General features: G+C 38.9%; 1 protein-coding gene across 1 annotated transcript; it reads left to right on the top strand.

Annotated features, from left to right (window-relative positions):
• The first annotated feature begins 10,506 nt into the window (after window positions 1-10,506).
• LOC103444341 (putative E3 ubiquitin-protein ligase SINA-like 6) lies at window positions 10,507-15,864 on the top strand. The gene is made up of 2 exons (XM_029108574.2): window positions 10,507-11,226; window positions 14,723-15,864. Exons 1-2 carry the CDS (start codon window positions 10,585-10,587, stop codon window positions 15,407-15,409), a joined length of 1,329 nt encoding a protein of 442 aa, XP_028964407.2. The 5' UTR covers window positions 10,507-10,584; the 3' UTR covers window positions 15,410-15,864.
• Window positions 15,865-18,367: the final 2,503 nt, after the last annotated feature.

Genomic DNA, 18,367 nt, shown 5'->3' on the forward strand with positions numbered 1-18,367 from the left:
TGCACAGGGTTTTGCTCCATCCATATGAGACTTTTGCAGAAGATCAAGAATGTATTTGGTTTGATTAATAAAGATCCCAGATAATGACCTCTTGACTTCAATACCTAAGAAATAATGCAAAGGACCAAGGTCTTTAACAGGGAACAAACTACTCAATTTGGTGATCACTGTTTGACATGCTGCAGAAGAGGGTCCAGTGACTAAAATGTCATCCACATAGACTAGTACGAATACCAAATGGTTATCCTTTTTAATGAACAAGGAATGATCATTTTGGGAACCAGTAAACCCCAAGGAAACCAGAGCACCATGCAATTTGTCATACCAAGCTCGAGGAGCTTGTTTCAAACCATAGAGAGACTTGTGAAGGTGACAAACATGATTTGGCTTGGTTGCATCCTCAAAGCCATGAGGTTGTTGCATAAACACAAATTCTGTAAGTGTACCATGCAGAAAAGCATTGCTAACATCAAGTTGGTTGAGAAACCAATCAAATTGACAAGCAAGAGTGAGAAGTGTGCGGATGGTAACTAGTTTGGCCACTGGACTAAAGGTCTCAGAATAGTCTAAGCCCTTTTGTTGATTGTAGCCTTTAGCAACTAATCGGGCCTTGTATCTATCAATAGACCCATCTGGTTTTCTTTTTATTCTGAATACCCACTTGCAGCCTACAATATTTTGAGATGATATGGATGGGACTAAAGACCATGTACCTGTGCTGAGAAGAGCATTGTATTCTTCTTGCATTGCTTTGCGCCAGTGATGATGTTTTGATGCTTGCAGGTAGGTGTGAGGAGTATAATCAGAAGATACATGAGCTGAAAGTGGATGCTTTGTGACTGTGAGTGCCCTGGGTTTGAATATCCCAGACTTGGACCGTGTTTGCATGTGGTGATGATTAGATGAAGGTAAGGGAGGTGGTAAGGGTGGATTAGGAGGTGAGAAAACTTGTAACTCTGTGGAGAGGGAAGAAGGTTGCTAAGATCTTGATAAGGCAGAGGGTGTAGGGGAAGGTGGTGGTATAGCAGGAATGGATAAAGAAGAAGGAGGGGAAATGGAAGTGGTAAATGTGAGAGAGGATGAGATTTGTTGAGAATGAGAGGGATGAGATGTGGTAGGAGCAGGGACTAAAGGATGTTGAAAGGGGAACCTAGTTTCATCAAATAGAACATGCCGAGATATGTAAATTCTCTTGGTCACAGGGTCAAGACATTTATATCATTTATGATGCAGACTATAACCCAAGAAAACACATAACTTGCTCTTTGGATGTAGCTTTGAAGGAGAATATGGTTGTAACCAAGGGAAACAAGCACAGCCAAACACTCGAAGAGTATTGTAATTGGGAAATTTGTGAAATAATAACTCCCAAGGTGAAGATTTGTATGCAGTAGGTAATCGATTGATTAGATAAATTGCAGTTGCAAATGCATCAACCCAATAGAAATGAGGAACACTAAAAGCTGCCAACAAAGTCCTTGCAGTTTCAACTAAGTGTCTATGTTTCCTTTCTGCACACCCATTCTGCTCAGGTGTATGAGGACAACTGAGTTGATGTTGAATGCCATTATCAACTAAAAACTGAGAGAAAGAAGTACTCATGAATTCACCTCCAGCATCAGATCTTAGAGCAATGAGTTTAGTACACAGAGAGTTTTCAACAAGATTCTTGAATTGAACAAACACAGAGAATACCTCAGATTTGTATTTCAAAGGGAAAAACCAAGTGTACTTGGTGTAATCATCCACAAAAAGTACATAGTATCTAGAACCATTAAGAGAAGACACAGGTGTTGGCCCCCAAACATCTGTGTGAACAAGTTCTAGAGGTTTACTCGTAGTGCAAAGAGTAGATACAAAAGGAAGTCTAGAACACTTGCCTAATGCACAATCTGAGCAAAAAGATTTATTTCTACTATTTGAAATTGAGATTCAAGAGTTTGTAGCCAATTTATGCAAAATCTTCACAGAGGGGTGGCCCAACCGTTGATGCCACACGTTATTGGAAGCTTTAACAGTTGCAGTCAAAGCCTTGGGATGCAAAGCATGAGATGAATAGGGACCTTTAAAAAGCGTCATCCCCAAAGAAAGATCCTTCACAGTGAAGTGAAAAGGATAAAGATGCATTGAGCACCAATTGTCAATAAAAAATTTGTTTGCAGAAAGTAGATTATGCTTAAGATCAGGAACATGAAGCACATTTTGTAATTGAAAATTATAATGTGCAGTAGGCAAAATAGAAGAGCCAGAATGAGATATGGATAAACCTTTTCCATCGCCAATATAAACTTGTTCAGGTCAGGTATAGGCTTCTGGATTCTGAAGATTGCCATAAGAGTTGGTCATGTGAGATGTAGCCCCTGAGTCTACAATCCAAGTAGGAGCAGAAGTAGAAGTGTTCGCCACCATTGCAGAGGGAGATGATTTCACACTATAATTTGCATTCATACGATGAGGACAGTCCCAAGCTTCATGATCAAATTGTCGACAGATTTGACAAGGAACTTTCTTGCCAGAAAATTGAAAATTGTGTCGACCTCCACGATTATTATTATAGTTTTACCTCTGATTGGTGCGATATGAATTCTGCCGCTGATTGTTATTGTTACTTGAACGAAAGTTACCTCGATTGTAAGAGTAATTCCTTGAATTTTGATCCACACCACGGCTGTTAGTTGTGGAATTGGAGAAATTCTGGGCAGTGAATGCTTGGGCGGTGTAGGTAGAATACCAGCAGATGATGAATAAGCCTGAAAAGGTGTCGCATATGACAATTTCTTACGACTATTAAGTTGAATTTCTTTACTGATCAAGAGGCCATGAAGTTCATCAATCGTTGTAGATCCAAGGTGGAATTGTATCGCATCAACAAACGAATCAAATTCAGGAGGTAGGCCATGCAGAGTGATAAAGATTAGATTAGAATCATCAACCGGTGCGCCGGCACTGGCAAGTGCATCAACAATCTCTTCAATTTTCTGAAGATATTGAGCAGCCGTGGATTCACCTTTGGAAAGATTGCGAAGACGAGATCGGAGCTCATGAATATGCGACTGAGAGGCGGTGGCAAGACGTGATTCCAATTTAGCCCAAAGCTCACGAGCAACGGTGTAGGGAATGAGAGACTCCGAGAGTGTTGAATTTAACCAGATGAGAATGTTCTGATCATTCTCGAACCAAGTCACAAAGTCCGGATTCAATGTTGTAGTACGATTTCCGGAGACATCAAGAAGAAATTTAGGTGGTGTCGCCATGGATCCATCGATCAAACCAGTGAGATTATACCGAAGGAAGATCAGAGTAAAAAGAGCACTTCATGTCAGATAATTCGTAGTAGTGAGCTTAATCGGGACCAGAGATCCAATATTCTGAATCGTGATTGATGTAATTGCAGAAGAGGCGGAGGAATTTGGGCTTAGAGTAGCCGAAGAAGAGTGATGAGAATCTGCATCAAAGGACGAAGATGCACTAGTCGCCATGGCTAGGGCTTGAAGGTTAGTAATTAGTAAGAAGGAAAATCGGGGAAGAAGATCAGAACGGGAAGCGGAACAGTTGGGATCGAAAAAGAGAGGCGGTCGTTAGACCAAAAAAGGCGGTGATACCATATTAGAAAATGTATTTTCATTTACTTGACCTCAATAATATTACATTTTGAGTATATATACATGTAAGACAAGCCTAACAAATTCTCCTAACAAATACTAGTTACTCACTGTCCTAGCAAACTATAACAATTACTTAGTCTCTAAGTTTTATCTCTTGAAGAGATATTTACACTTTCATCCTTAATAAAGCTAACATATTTTTCATATTCGACGAGGTAGCAAGATTCGAATATTAGGCTCAAGAACCAAGAATGCTTACATCACATGTGTGATGAACGCAATACTGCCCAACTTATGCTCTGATACCAAATTGACATACCCCGACCCGAGATGTCCAATAAGACTCCGAATCGAGCTGTGTTGGCCGGACACCTAGAAGGTGACGAAGCCATAAAGTGTATTGATGTGGAAAATGTGAATAAATTTAAACCTAAAAGTGCCTAAGTATAAGAGTGCGCAGTGAGCGGGTATGAACCCATTTCACACGTGATGACAGAGCATAAGTATAGTATAGTAAAATAGGGTGAGAAATATACCATCGATGGTAATCGTCTACCCCAAGATTTGCTAATAATCCTCGTCGGTATGAAAACTCTGCTACTAAAACCTGGAGGGGCGAAAAACAAGGGTGAGTGAGCCTGAAAATAAAGTTTTAATAAAAACAGTTTGAAAGCGTTATAACCCCTCGTCGTAAAACCCGTATAGTTTCAAAAAAATAATACTACATAGGTAGGAAAAATGAATGCACGGGTGTTGTAAAAAATAGAAGCATGCCATGCCATAATATCTCAGTAATAATAAATGTAAGCCAGGTGTGAGATCAGTCTAAATTAACATGCCAGTCGAAGTCACCTGATGTGACCTGTATGACTGGACCTATTGCTCATCAGTCTATGCTAGCACATGAGTCGGAGTCACCTAGTGTGACCTATACGACAGGCTGGGTGTAAATATATACGCTCAAGTGGTACGATCACGTGAAACTAGTGCTATGCACGGGTCACCTACGAGTCGGAGTCGCCTAATGTGACATGTACAACAGGTTAGCACCAAACTTGGATCCAAGGCGAGCATGCAGTGCGGGAGGTGAACAATCACGTGAAGGCTGTGCCTTGGCTCGAGGTGAAGACACTAACACCGGGGTGCAGGAATGATGAACTCTAAATGAATATATGCATGCTCACATAATTCAACCATTTCAATCACATAATAACTCACCTGAACTTACATGCACCTCTGTAGGATCATTTGGCATAACCACAAATCTGATCACAATACAATATTTAACCATAACACATTTAAATCATGGCATGCTATGCATAATCAGTTTAAAACATTTTTGGAAAATCGTAAAGTGTGTATATATATATATATATATATATATATATACTATAAAAAGGAAAAAGACCCACTCACCTGAGATCCATGCTACAACTCCCTAGCACGAATATCAAGGCGTCATGAACCATTGGTGCTTAAAACAATTATCAAATCACGTCTTGTAATTCTTATCAATAGAACACATAACTTACATATCCTATTCGGGAAGATCCATAAATCGAATTCCTAATCCGAAAGTTTCTAATATCCTCAAATATTACATACTATAACGTATCAAAGTTTGGTGACGATCCAACGGTCGGATCGTCGATTGGTATAATAACCAAGTGGTGGACCTTAATGGAACTAGGATCAAACGACGGAAATTCGTCGATCGGACTTCACGTATGGAATTGGAGAATCAAATTTAGCCTAGAAAGGTCAGGGGATGCCTCGATCCACGCACCGCTGCCACGCGTCGCCGTACACGACAGTCGGCCGCCCGACTCACTGGAAAAATTAACTATTTCTAAAAATTCTCAAAATTCACAGAAATGAAGACCTCAATGAGAGGAATAACTTTTATACCTGTGACTAAGGCCACTTTGGCTAGAAAAAGCCTCAATTTCACCCAAACGTGTCAGAAACCCTATAAAGGGTGTGCTTTAATTCAAACTCCGACGCCCCCAAAAATTTTTGGGCTTTGTTTCTGGGTTCAAAGTGAGTGGTTTAATGGTGGTAATGGTCGATGATGCTTTCACGACGGGCGGATCTCTGCCGTGACACCTTCAGAACCCACGGGTTTCGTTCTTCCTCAAAACGTGGTCAATCTAGGTGGATTTTATGTGGAAATGAACGAGGGGAGGTCAGGTAGATGTTTGGTAGTGGAGGTAGGACGTGATTCACCGGAAAAATCGCCTGAATGGCATCGGAAAGCATGGATGCCGCTGGGTCGGGTACAAGTCAAGGGGAATGTTGGAAATATGCCCTGAAAGTCAATCTTTGGAAGAAACCTTTTAGGACAATGAATGGATGTATAGATGATTCTTGTACATCAAATGGCAAAGATACTAATTAGGACTATCTCAACACACGATATATGTCCTAAATAGTGAATCCATGGACAATGGATTGATGGAAGAAGTAATCTAATGATGTTAGACTACAGAGATCTTCTTCACATAACCATCATGTCCAAAAGGTTCCTGGTCATAGGATTGTCGGAGGGATACTGACAATGCATAGACCGGTACATACTATGTCCGCTTCAATTGGAAGGATGGAAAGTCTCGTCCCATTTGTGTAGTGACACTAAGACAGGTATGTAGGTGCTCATTAAGGGAATGAGTTCACTGAACACAATCGAACGAAAGTACTTGCATGGAGGTCTACTCACATGTCAAGCAAGTAACTCTAATGGTTGGAATAATGTAAGTAGTCATTTGACCTGAGGCATCATAATTGTCTTGTGGTTAGGTACTTGATCCTTGATTATGTCAAAGTCACTCCATCCGCGGGTGTCCACGGCATAGTTGGGGTTAAGCCACTTAGTCATGGAGGCAAGTGAATGCGCAACAAGGAATCTCTAATCCTCGTTAAGAGAGGATGAATACTCTAAGATATGATTCGGGAATCTTCGGCCGAAGTATCGAGCGTAATAAAGGAAAGCGTTCCTATACGACTCAAATGAATCATATAAGAAGGAATAATCACATTAGGGGTTTGACATAATATATCCATACCCTAGTAATGTGATTGAGAGTATTGTTTTAGAGAATGATCGAATTACATTGTAATTCCAACTGAATAGGTTCTCCGAACAAATTCTACATTAAATTGGGTAGCCATGATATATGGTTAGATGTCACTCATGACTTGTGAGTTCTTCTAGATGATTAAATGTAATCGTCAAAGAAGAAGGTGAATTAAAAGTAAGTTTTAATTCACTAAGTGATTAGATTAAAAATAATCAATTGGATTGGTGCCAATTACCTCACTGCCTTGCTAATTAGAACCTAAAATGATTGTTCACCAATACACTCTTGTAGTGAGTAACTAATGGATGATGGAAATAATTAATTGGATTAATTAAGTGTTGTGATTAATTAGAATGTCTAAAGAAATCATAAAAGCGATAAAAGATCATTTTGGGCTTAAAGAAAAGTTCGGGTCTAATTGGGCCTAAACCCATTGGGCTTTTATTCAAGCATAGGATGACTTGAAATAATAAAAGCCCAAAGCCCAAACAACACTAAAGGGGCCGGCCAAAGGAGGGAGAGAGAGAGTCAAATGTTGACTTGTTTCTTTTTGGTTATAAAAGGAACTTTATAGCACAAAGTTTCATTAGGGTTTTTTGAAGTGTTAAAACAACAAAAGAGAAAAAGAAAATATCTCTCTCAACACTCAAAGGGCCGGCCACCAAAGGGGGGTTTAGCTAATCATCTTCTCACCCTTTTGGTTATTCTTTCATCCTTCTCACTACTCTAGTGGGTGAGGATCTTTAGAGGTCTTCAACTTTGGAGACTTTAGGAGAACCAAGGAGCACTCATTCTAACAAAGTGGAGGAGGCAAGGAGGGAGGCTAGGCTCAAGGAGTTCCAACAACAAAGGGCTTGGAGGTGGTCCATCCTTGGTCTAAAGTCTAGATCAAGAGGTATAAAACTACTCCTACACTTTGTTCTTCAATAAATTGTTTTTGATGCATCTTACATAAACCTATGCATCTTGAAGGGGATTTGCATGACTATAGCTTTGATATTATTTGATAACATGCTTCCGTTGCTTTCGTATATAAATTTTGAATTGTATATGCATGCCAGTCACTAGAAATCACACATGAAATCTCACAATTTCCCTTAAGGGAACCCGACGGGTTCCTCTCCTTCTCCTCTTCTCTCATTTCTCTCATTTCTCTCCTCTCTCTCCTCTCCCATTGGTCACTCTCTTCTCTCTCCTCTTTTGAATGGGTGTCTTACCCCTCCTTTCTCTCCTTTATTTCTTCTCCCAACCATCTGTTTCTTCATTTATTCAATCTGAGCCACACAAGTGGCTTTCCAGATTTTGCTCCAAAAATCTGGAGCCTTCTAGAAATTAATCAATTTACTATTTTGTCCCCAACTTCGTTTGTTAATAACTCCTTCGTTATAACTCCAAATTACGTTTCGTTTGCGCTCACGCGCTCGTAGCAACAAGTATTATGAGGATACGCGAAGAAAACGAATCTTACATGACACAACAAGGCAGTCAACAAAAGTCAATGTATTTGTTTTGAAGGGCATTTTCATAAATTCAAAAATTAAAATTATTAAAACCTTAAAATTTGGGGATGGGTCGTTACACGTAAGAAAACATTGAAGGGTCGATTTCAATCAATTTGCCAGCTTTTTAGATACAGTTCTGGATTTGGTTGGGACCCTATCACAAAGAAGTTCACAATGTTAATTTTTGAAGATATACAAATGACTATAAAAAAGCTTTTTAAGCAACATATTGACATATTATTAAAAAGCATAAATGACTATAAAAAAAGACTAAAAGATAAACAAATTGCTGAAAAAAAAACCCGTAGAACATAAACAATGCCAACCAAATAAACCCCTAAAAATAAACAAATTGCTGAAAAAAAACCCCAAAAAAATAGAAACAAAACCCATAATCCTATACCATAAACGAGCACGAAAGCAATATTACACAACAAGGAGACCCTAGAGTCGAAGTAGACGAAGAACAACAAGACTGCCGCTGCGTATGAGCTTACAATATTCGAAACAATGGGAAAAGTTGTAGAGGAAGAAAGATTGTACCTTCGCAAAGAATTCGAAACGACAAGAAACCCAAATTGCAGAGAGAGAGGGTGTTGGACAGAGACCGGGGAAGACGCTCTCTAGAGGAGAGAGCAGCACGCTCAAAATCTCTCGAAGTTTCTAGGGTTAAGGTGAGATTTGCCAAGCTCTTTGGTATTTATACATATCACCTTGAAATCCTTCAAAATCCACCAAATCACAAATCCGTTCAAATCCAGTTCCTTTTTCAATACACCTAAGCTTTTAGAGGCTTTCAAAAAGTTATGATTGAATACACCCAAATTTATAGAGAATTGTAAGAAGTCTTTAAGAATCTCAATTGAATACACCAAGATTTTTATAAAATCTTTTAAATTCATAATTGAATACTCTTGAAATTATTAATTTCCTAAAACTCTCTCAAAATCTTAATTGAATACACCCCTAAAACTAGCTGAAAATATTGCAATAACAAAAATTAGAAACAAAACAAGATTAAAAATAAAAAGAACAAAAAGTAATTACGTGGGGGAAAGAAAAGAACAAAAAGTAATTACGTGGGGGAAAGAATAACGACGTCCAGCATGTTTGTTCAAACTGCATAGCAGTTCCAATCAGTTTTCAAACTCCCACGTCCATTTATGAAATCGCTTCAAAGTTTGAGTTTTTTATTGACGTGTTTTTGGGATTTTAGGTTGCTAGCAGATCGTTTATACTTTCAATGGGAAGGATAGTTTCGATCATTTTAGCGGATCATCCAGTTATAAGAAAGGTTTATATTTGTGATACAAACTAATACAACCTGGGTTGTGTGCAGTGGCTGCTCATCTTACAGGAATTCACAGTGTCATCAAGATGCTAAATTGCAGAATTAGAGTGCTTCATCACTATCTTCTTGCCATGCAGAAAGGTACGCACATACTTATATTACAATTACAAGGTCCAGAAGTCCTAACTATGGTGTTAGTGTTGTCCAATCCACAGCCCAATTCTGTATGGTCCTCTAATTTCATGTTTTCTTTGTATTCAGTTTCCAATTGCATGTTTGGGAATGATCAGGGTTTCAGTTTCTGCTTTAATCTTTAGCTCAAGGAAGATACAAAGGGGAAGAGGGATGTCGAGAAAAAAGATGATGAGGGACCGTCAATTCACCAAGGACACTAAGGACTGTAGCGACAATATAGGATAAGGAATGCACCAAAGCATCTCGGGGATTTGCACACTTTGATTAGGTTTGTATCTTCGTTGGTTGATGTATTTTATTTTTTTTATTCAATTGGTGGGATTTTTAATTTTCTTTACACCCTTTGATTAGGTTTGTATCATTCTTAGTTTTAATAGGCATAAGAGTTCAACAATTTTTTCAGTGATTTTAATTATGCTTTTACATGTACAATATAATTTGGGAGGAAAAAGAACGAGAAAGAATGCTACCAGTATAAAACAAAAGAAGAAATCGGTAGAGAAATTACACATTATGAATTCTAAAGCAAAAAATTATGAGTTAAAGCAAGATTACAAATAAACATCGTATATTTAAAAAAAAAAATTAGGGGTGCATAGCGCCCGCGAGAAATAAAGGGTCTAACAAAAGAAGAAATCGGCAAAAAAAATTAAACATTATGAATTAATCTAAAGTAAAAGATAAAGGAACTTAGAGCAAGATTGTAAATAAACGTCGTATATTTAAAAGATTTTTAAAAGGGTGCGACGCTTGCGATTAATAGAATCTGTAGCGTATCGCGCTACGATGTAAAAAAGATTTTTCGAACTCAAGTTGCGTGCCGAAAGGGGGGTAGTTTTAATAAGTGCTGCTCAAATTGGCATATTTCTAAATTTCTCTTATTTTATTGGGGAGAGTGAGACTGAGAGAGAGGAATGGCGAGATTCTCGTTAGGCGGAGATGACGACGGAGAAGGCGAGGGATCCCGCAGCCCCAGGCACAAAAGGCCTCGTCTGAACGGTCTGAATTCTCGTCGATTTAACGCATCCACCTCCGCCAGCACCCCCACCAGAATCGTACAACCGCCGCCGCCGCCACCAGAACCACCACAACAGCTACAGATCGTCGAGGAAGAAGATGAACGAGTATCCGCAGAAGAAGATGATAGTGAGAGCGAAAACGATGTAGAAGAAGACGACGACGAAGAAAGTCCTGGAAATGAAGACGCCGACACCGGAGACAGCGACGAAAGTGATGAAGAGGAAGAAGCAGCTGAAATTACCATCTCACCCCAATCACCACCACGCATTCCGCGGCGGCTTCTCGTTCGTTCTCTTGCCCAGTACCTCGCAAGAGACAACGACCGTCAAGTAGGTTCTGCTTCGGGCAGCCTTGCATCCACCGCCACCGCCGCCGGAGTCCAAGAGGCTCCTCCTTCCATCTCACCCGCCCCCGCCCCCGCCCCCGCCCCCGCCCCCGCCACCGCCATCGATGCCTCTGTTGTCTTCACCCTAACCGACTCAGACGTCCTTGATTGTTTCATTTGCTGTGAGCCCTTGACGGTCCCTGTCTACCAGGTATGCTCTCTCCCAGATTTGAATTGGTAGCCCTTTTCGTTTCTCATGTTGGGTCTGCACTGAGAATCTATTGTCTGCGATTTTATATGAGCCCTTCGTTTGTTTGCTTTGATTCGTGTATCAGATTAGGAAATTCTCGTGATTTGTCTGCTAGGATTTAGAATCGTCAACAATTCAATTCCGGTTGAATTCGATCGGGGATTTTGAATGTAGTGATGTAGTTTTTTCATTGTTTTGAGGTTAGCTCTTGCGGCGATATGGTTTGGGGGCTAATTTAAATGTCTTGTTTATGTGCTGAAACTTAGAACATCCTATAATTCAATCCTGATTGAATTTGATTTAGGATCGTCATTTGTATTGATGTAGTTTCTTAGTGTTCTTAGGTAAGTGCTTGCGGCAATATGGTTTAGGGGGTTAATGCTTATAAAAGTCTACCTACCACAAACTTTAGAATAGAGAGAGAAAAGGATACCCCTGAGAGGGGTACTTCAAAGGACATTGGCATGAGCTCCTTATTTACTGTCATTGACTGATGCGCACAAGAGTGTTGCTCTTTAAGGAAAGTCAGCCACTTTCCCAGTAAAGCTGTATTTCTCTTCCCTAAGTTTCCAAGTTTTATGCCCGACCATTCTCCTTTGGTTTTTGTAATGAGAACCTAATTTTTGCTAACACGGATCCCAAAATGATAAGGGACAAAGATTACCCCCCAAGGAAAGATCCAAATAACTTAGTCTCAAGACAACTAACTGCATCCAAATTCGTGGTTTATTGTGAATTGATTATGGGACCTCCCATGGTGATTAGTGATGCAATAAAGTTGTAGTAATTTTCAAGGTGTTTTTCGATAAATTTATCACGTACCTTTTTGAAGCAACTTGTTTTTATACTTGTTTGTTGTCTATTAGTCAATATGTACGTTTGCCTAGTAAAAGGACACTACTTGGTCTAAAACAGCACCCTCTCTAAAACTCCTCCAAGATTATGATCTGCAACCTGTTGGGTTTTTGGCTCAAAATTAGAATGATGCGATAAATTAGGTTTGTGTTACCTATTTGGTTTTGGTGTCCTATTTGGGTTTGGTTTTAACTTCTTAGTTAGTTTCCTTGGTGGAGAGATTTTGTTAATTACCTATTTGATTAGGATTTGGATTTATTTCCTATTAGGATTCCTATTGTAACCTAAGTACTATGCACTATAAATAGGACCTTAGGGTTAGTGTATTTTGTGTGACTCGTTCGTGTGGCAATTTGGTGAGAGTCAATTTGTGAGTTTGTGAGTTAGAGAGCAATTTGGGAGAATCTTCTCCATTTGTTTTGAGTTCTCTACGCGTTTGGTTTAGGGTTTGTAATTTGGGCGATTTGGGTTGTGAGAGTTTAAATACTCTTTTGTAATCTCCGTTTGTTTAGTGAAATTCCTTGCAGTGCTTCGCCCGTAGACATAGGCTTTACGCCGAACCACGTAAATCTCGTGTTAGTTTGAGATTGTTTGTTTTAGCTTTCACCTATGACATTGATATTGGTACTTTGTTAGAATTCGATTCCGTTTGCGCATAAAAGTACAACACAGCCAAACTTCATCAGGGACTCCTCATTAGTCTAACTGGTCTCCTTACAAACAAAGACTCCTCCTTGGCTTGAACCACACCACCATGCCACACGTTGCCCTTGGTTTGAGGCTTAGCATGTCTGAGAGTTGGGTGGTTTTGGTTAGAAGTTGAGCAATTCCAAGGTTTTGACTAATAACTTTGCTTAAAGCTTCATCTGGGGTTAAAAGACACTCGTAGCGTCTTTGCACATTAAAGATCCGTTGACTTGGCAAAGAGTAATCTTCTTTCTCCGAGTTGGTTAGTAGAAAGCTTGGAGCCTGAATAATAATTCTCATCATTAATAAAACTGCTCTATTTTGATGTAAAAATAAAAGCAGCATTCTGGAATCTAGATGCACTCCTCTCTTTGGGCATCTGATTGGTGTTAATTTTATCACCTCTTCGGGTCTCAGTGTCTAATGATTATAGGGGTGTGAGTTTGCCTACCTTGTTGCTAGATTGGAAGACAGCTATTTTATTTGGTGCTTCTCTTTTCTTTTGTTCCTATGGCTAGTTTTTATTTGATCTTGTTTTGTTTGGGTTGCTGTAAACAAATGGATTTCTGACCTCTGAAGTTTTTGGTAATAAAAAAAGACCCTAATCTTTTATTGTGGTCAGTTATTAGTTACATGTTTTCATAACTTTAGGACACAAGTACAGTAACTTTGGGGTCCACTTTGGATCTGGAACCTGAATTAACGATGGGCATGACATGACCCAAATGCATTCAATTATGCTATATGCGGCTTAAAAATTCATGAAAACACAGGAAAGCTTTTCTGCAAAGGAAGAAGAAAGGTGTCGTAAGCGCAAAAGCATTAGGAATAGTGGTAACTTCCTTAATAGCCTGTATTGTCTTAAATTACTTGAGCAAGCTCTAATTATTGGTGTGCTATGCGTAAAAGTGGGTCTGGATTTGGACCATTTGCTTCATCCTTGTCCTGTTTCATTGTCTTTGTAGTCTAGGATGTTCGGGGAGGCTGATTTTAGTTGAATGATTCCACGTTCATCAGCTGCTTTTAGTGTGAGAGGTATCTCTTTTTTTTTTTTCAAGGGAAGTGTGTTGTGGTACTTTGGGTTGAAAGACATATATGTGATATTTTGACCATGTTTAGCGGGGAGGAGGTGGATAATTTGTGTGTGAGAGTCTGAATTTGGGCAGCTTTATGGGCTTAGGTTCTCCAGAACCTATAGACTATCCTTTTCTGTTGTACTGTCCAATTGGAAAGTTGTGTCCTAGATTCTTGTTGTGGTAGCCTGTTATTTTTAGTTTTCGGTGACTCTTAATTTTATAGAGATTGCTAGTTAGTTGTTCTGTGGGTTCTTTGTTCTGGTTTTCTGTCTTAAATATTCTTCTTCTTCTTCTTCTTCTTCCTCTCTCTCTCTCTCTCTCTCTCTCTCTCTCTCTCTCTCTCTCTCTCTATTTGCCAGTGCAAGATATATAAGAGTACATAAACTGAGTAATATAAGTATCATAGGGTGACAGTGCTACTTTGCTTATGTAAAATTGAACCAAAGAGGCTTAGTTTATTTGTATCTATTTCGCTCTTGATATCCCTTCCAGGCACATAATTCATGCCTTAGGCCTCGTTTGGTCATTAGTATTGGATTGGAATTGAGAATCCTCTAAATTCAAGGCATTTTGAAGGTAGAGGAGAATGAATTTTCACCTTGAGGGGATTAGGCATGCAGGAAGCTTCTCTCTTCTAATCCTACCGTTTTGGAGGGGATTGGAATGGATAAGTTTTCTACTAAGCAATCCATCTTCTACCTCCAAGTTGGACCTTCCATTTCTTCCTTAAACAAACGTTGAAAATAGTACCTTGGTCCAATACAATCCTTTATACCAAACGAGGCTTTTTAAGTTAATTAATCAAACCTCTAACTTTTAAATGCTTTTCTGGAATTCAGTGTGAAAACGGGCATATAGCTTGCTCCTCTTGCTGCACCAAGAGTAAAAATAAATGTCCCACCTGCTCCTGGCCCATTGGTTATAATCGTTGCCGAGCCATTGAGAACGTTCTGGAAGCAATAAGAGTTTCATGTCAAAACATCAAGCATGGCTGCAAAGAGTCGATGACTTACAACAAGAAAAATGAACATGAAAAGGCATGTATATTTTCACCTTGTTCATGCCCCCAGTCAGGATGCAACTTTGTCTCTCCAAGCAAGCAGTTGTACCAACACTTCAGCAGTAATCATGTAAACTCTGCAACGCGCTTCCGGTACAACTGTGTTTTTTCCATCACGTTATTTCACAGGGAAAAATCCCATACTCTTCAAGAACAGAACGATGGCACATTATTTATCCTCGACAACGTGGAAGAAAGTCTTGGAAATATAGTGTCGATTAGTTGTATTCAACCCAGCTTCATGGGAGGCTTCTACTATGATCTTCTTGCTCGAACCAAGAATGGAAAGGGAAGTAGTCTCAGACTTCAGTCTTTCGCAAAGAGCATTCCTGGCCAGGTTAGCAACCCTTCTTCGACAGATCACTTGATAATCCCATGTGGTTTTTTCGAAAATGGTGGCAGCCTCAAGATGGATCTCCGCATATGGCATAAAGGTAAGCCCCCCCTCAAACTTACTATGGCCTAATCCGCCCCATACCAAAGGCTGTCGTATAAAATGAATAGCATGGTTTTACTTAAACCATTGGTCGTAAGGGCGTATCCTCAAAATACCGATATCACTCTGAACTGTTGGATCCGCTGTTTTTAATGTTTCTAAATGTTACTGAAGATGGCCTTTTCTTCTTATGGACTTCATTTCTTGTTACTGACTGTGCCCGCGGTCACACCCACACCCACACCCACACCCACCGGTTATGCCTCTCGATATGTACATGCATGCAATAAGTCGCTGAGTTGTTGGTTCTTTTCTGTATTATTTTTCGGTTCTGTGAATCTGTGATTAGGACCAGCAGCAGTATGCCTGAAAACCATGTCCCATGTAAAAAAGAACCGATGAAGTAGAAATCCGGACAACAGAAACAAAGCACCATTGTTTGTATTAAGATTGAAGATAAATATGGTTGAGAATTGGTTATGTTTTATTTATTTTTTGGGTAAAAAAAATTCTTTTTATTCCCATCTAATGATATATAATGATATATTTACATTAGAAGGCCGGGGAATAAATTAGTTTCAAATGCGTTATTTGCTAGATTCGAACTTATGATTTTTTACCTGAAAGTGGAAAAATGGGTTGAAATTCCTTAAATGCGGGTGGATAAAAGCCTCTTGTTCCTTTAGTTTAATTTGGTAATGTGCTCCATTGATTACCACTTAGATTTCAGTGTTGTGTAACCATTATCAAATTTCGAACTCGAGATGCATGAGTAAAAATCTGACATGCTATCTATTAAGATATTAAACTATGTGCCTTTAATTTCTTATTCTTTATTAATGGAATAGAAAGGGAATCTGAAAGTCTTGGGATGAGTACTAGTTTAATTTTCACTCATATAACATACAAAAATATCTTACACATGCACTTATATAAACAAATAAAATGTGAACACCGGATGTAGGATTTAGTGAAGCAAAACTCACCGCTCGAAAAGTCCTCGAGCTTCCAACTAAGACAAACACTAAGAGAAATGAGTATAGGAAGACTTACAGAACTCATCAACTAGACACATATACTAGTAGGCGGTTATGCCTTTGCACTTTATTACTTGATCTCTCTTCAATTTTCGAGTGGAAGTGGTACAACAATTAACATGGCCATCGATTACTTTCTTGTTGAGCTTTTTAAGATACTAACACGATTAAGAATAATATGAAATGTAATGATTTTCAAAAATCAACCAATTACACTAATAACAAGGCATATTTTCATAATTGATTTCAATTTTTTTTTTGAATAAACGATATTGTCTACACTAAGAGAGATGAATAACTTAGCCTCACAATAGGTTAGCAATAATTAGGTTAAAAATTGTCTTTGGTGAGAATCGAATCTAAGACCTCTTACTTTCAAGTGAAAAAGAAAACCACTAGATAGTAGTACTAAGTGGCCGTAGTTGATTTCGAATCAAAGCCAAATAAAAAAAAAACATGAAAAATATGATTTTCACTTAAAAACACATGCAGCCGATTAGCACATAAAGGTCTATGTGCTTGCAGATTGTTCTCTCTCAGTGGCAATATTCGCAAGTGACCATTTACCATAGTGGTGGAAATGTGTTGAGCCCTTGCATGATGACGTGGGTTCAAATCCCGTTGGTGGCTAATCTAACAAAATCTATCGTTTGACAAAAAAAAAAAAAAAGTGGCAATATTCGTCTTTGAATTAAAAATTTTGTTGATTTTTATTTTATTTTTTGAACAAAAGGGGTGGGGATGCAACACGAGGACTTTCAGCCTTTCAGGAGGTCACTTATTCTAGTAGTATTTGCCTAAACTCGCTTAATTTCAAAGTTTTAATGGGATCCAATGCATGTGAGTTGGTATGATTGGATCCTATAAATTTGTTAATTTAGATCATTGAATATAACAAAACATTTACAATTGGTCTTGGTGGTTATGTAAAACAAATTTGTTAGTTAGATAATGGCACATGTGGATCCCACATGGCTCGTATAATTGGATATATGGGACCCACATGTGGCCGTATCATCAAACTAACGAAATTTCATACATAAAACTTTTTTTTTTGAAAAATAGTACGGAAGTTCCCTACACGAAGTGGTTCCATTTGGCACGTACTTGTGAGGAGGTAACAGGAAATGAACCGAGGGGGTCTTCTTTGGGACCTGAAACAAAATTCTTGTGGAAAGCTTCATGGAGGGCTTGTGTACTAGGAAAAAGTTAAAATTTGTGTATGACGGAGTTATATGGATGCATTACCAACAAGGGCGAATCTGTTAAAATGGAGATTCATCACGGATGCCTCATGTATGTTTTGTGAAATTTGTCACATTTTATTCATGAAATGGGTTGGTATTAGGCTAGATACAGCTAAATAATTCTATTAGATCTAATGTACTTATTAGACCTTGTGTCAGAATTGAGAAGTTTAATAGCTCGAAACTTCAGTATTATCTTATTTATTACCTATGTCTACTATTTAGGTAGAATACTGTCATCCATTATTACCAAGAAACTGAAAGAAACCTTAGAAACCTTAGAAACCTTAGAAACCTTAGATACGGAAGAAATGGGGGAAAGTGAGAAAGAAACAGATGTAGAAATAGAAACAACTTTTTAAACGAAGGGGACTAGACAAGACATGAACAAGAGGGATAAGATCCTTCCCCTTCCCTATTTTCGGACTCACGCAATGGCTAGGGAGAGCTTTGATATGGTTTTGATGCTCATTTGGAGTATTTGGTAGGAACACAACTCCTTTTATTGGAGTGGAGTCTCACAGCAGCCAATGGATATCCATCGTAGCATTCAAGCTTGGTCGCATAAATACAAAAAATGGCACGGAAAGAAAATGGCAATAAAGCAAGTTACTGCAAAGAAGTGGAAGAAGCCTGAGGTTGGGGGGTTGAAATGCAATTTCGATGGGGCGTTGGAGGAAAATGGCGAAACAGGAGGAGTGGGC

This window comes from Malus domestica, chromosome 09, assembly GCF_042453785.1.
Source record: "Malus domestica chromosome 09, GDT2T_hap1".
Classification (NCBI taxonomy): Eukaryota; Viridiplantae; Streptophyta; class Magnoliopsida; order Rosales; family Rosaceae; genus Malus; species Malus domestica.

Bases quoted from the DNA above. Each gene is read 5' to 3' on its own strand.
- LOC103444341 (XM_029108574.2), top strand. From the start codon at position 10,585: ATGGCGAGATTCTCGTTAGGCGGAGATGACGACGGAGAAGGCGAGGGA. The intron at 11,227-14,722 runs GTATGCTCTCTC...TCTGGAATTCAG, and splicing joins TGACGGTCCCTGTCTACCAG to TGTGAAAACGGGCATATAGC.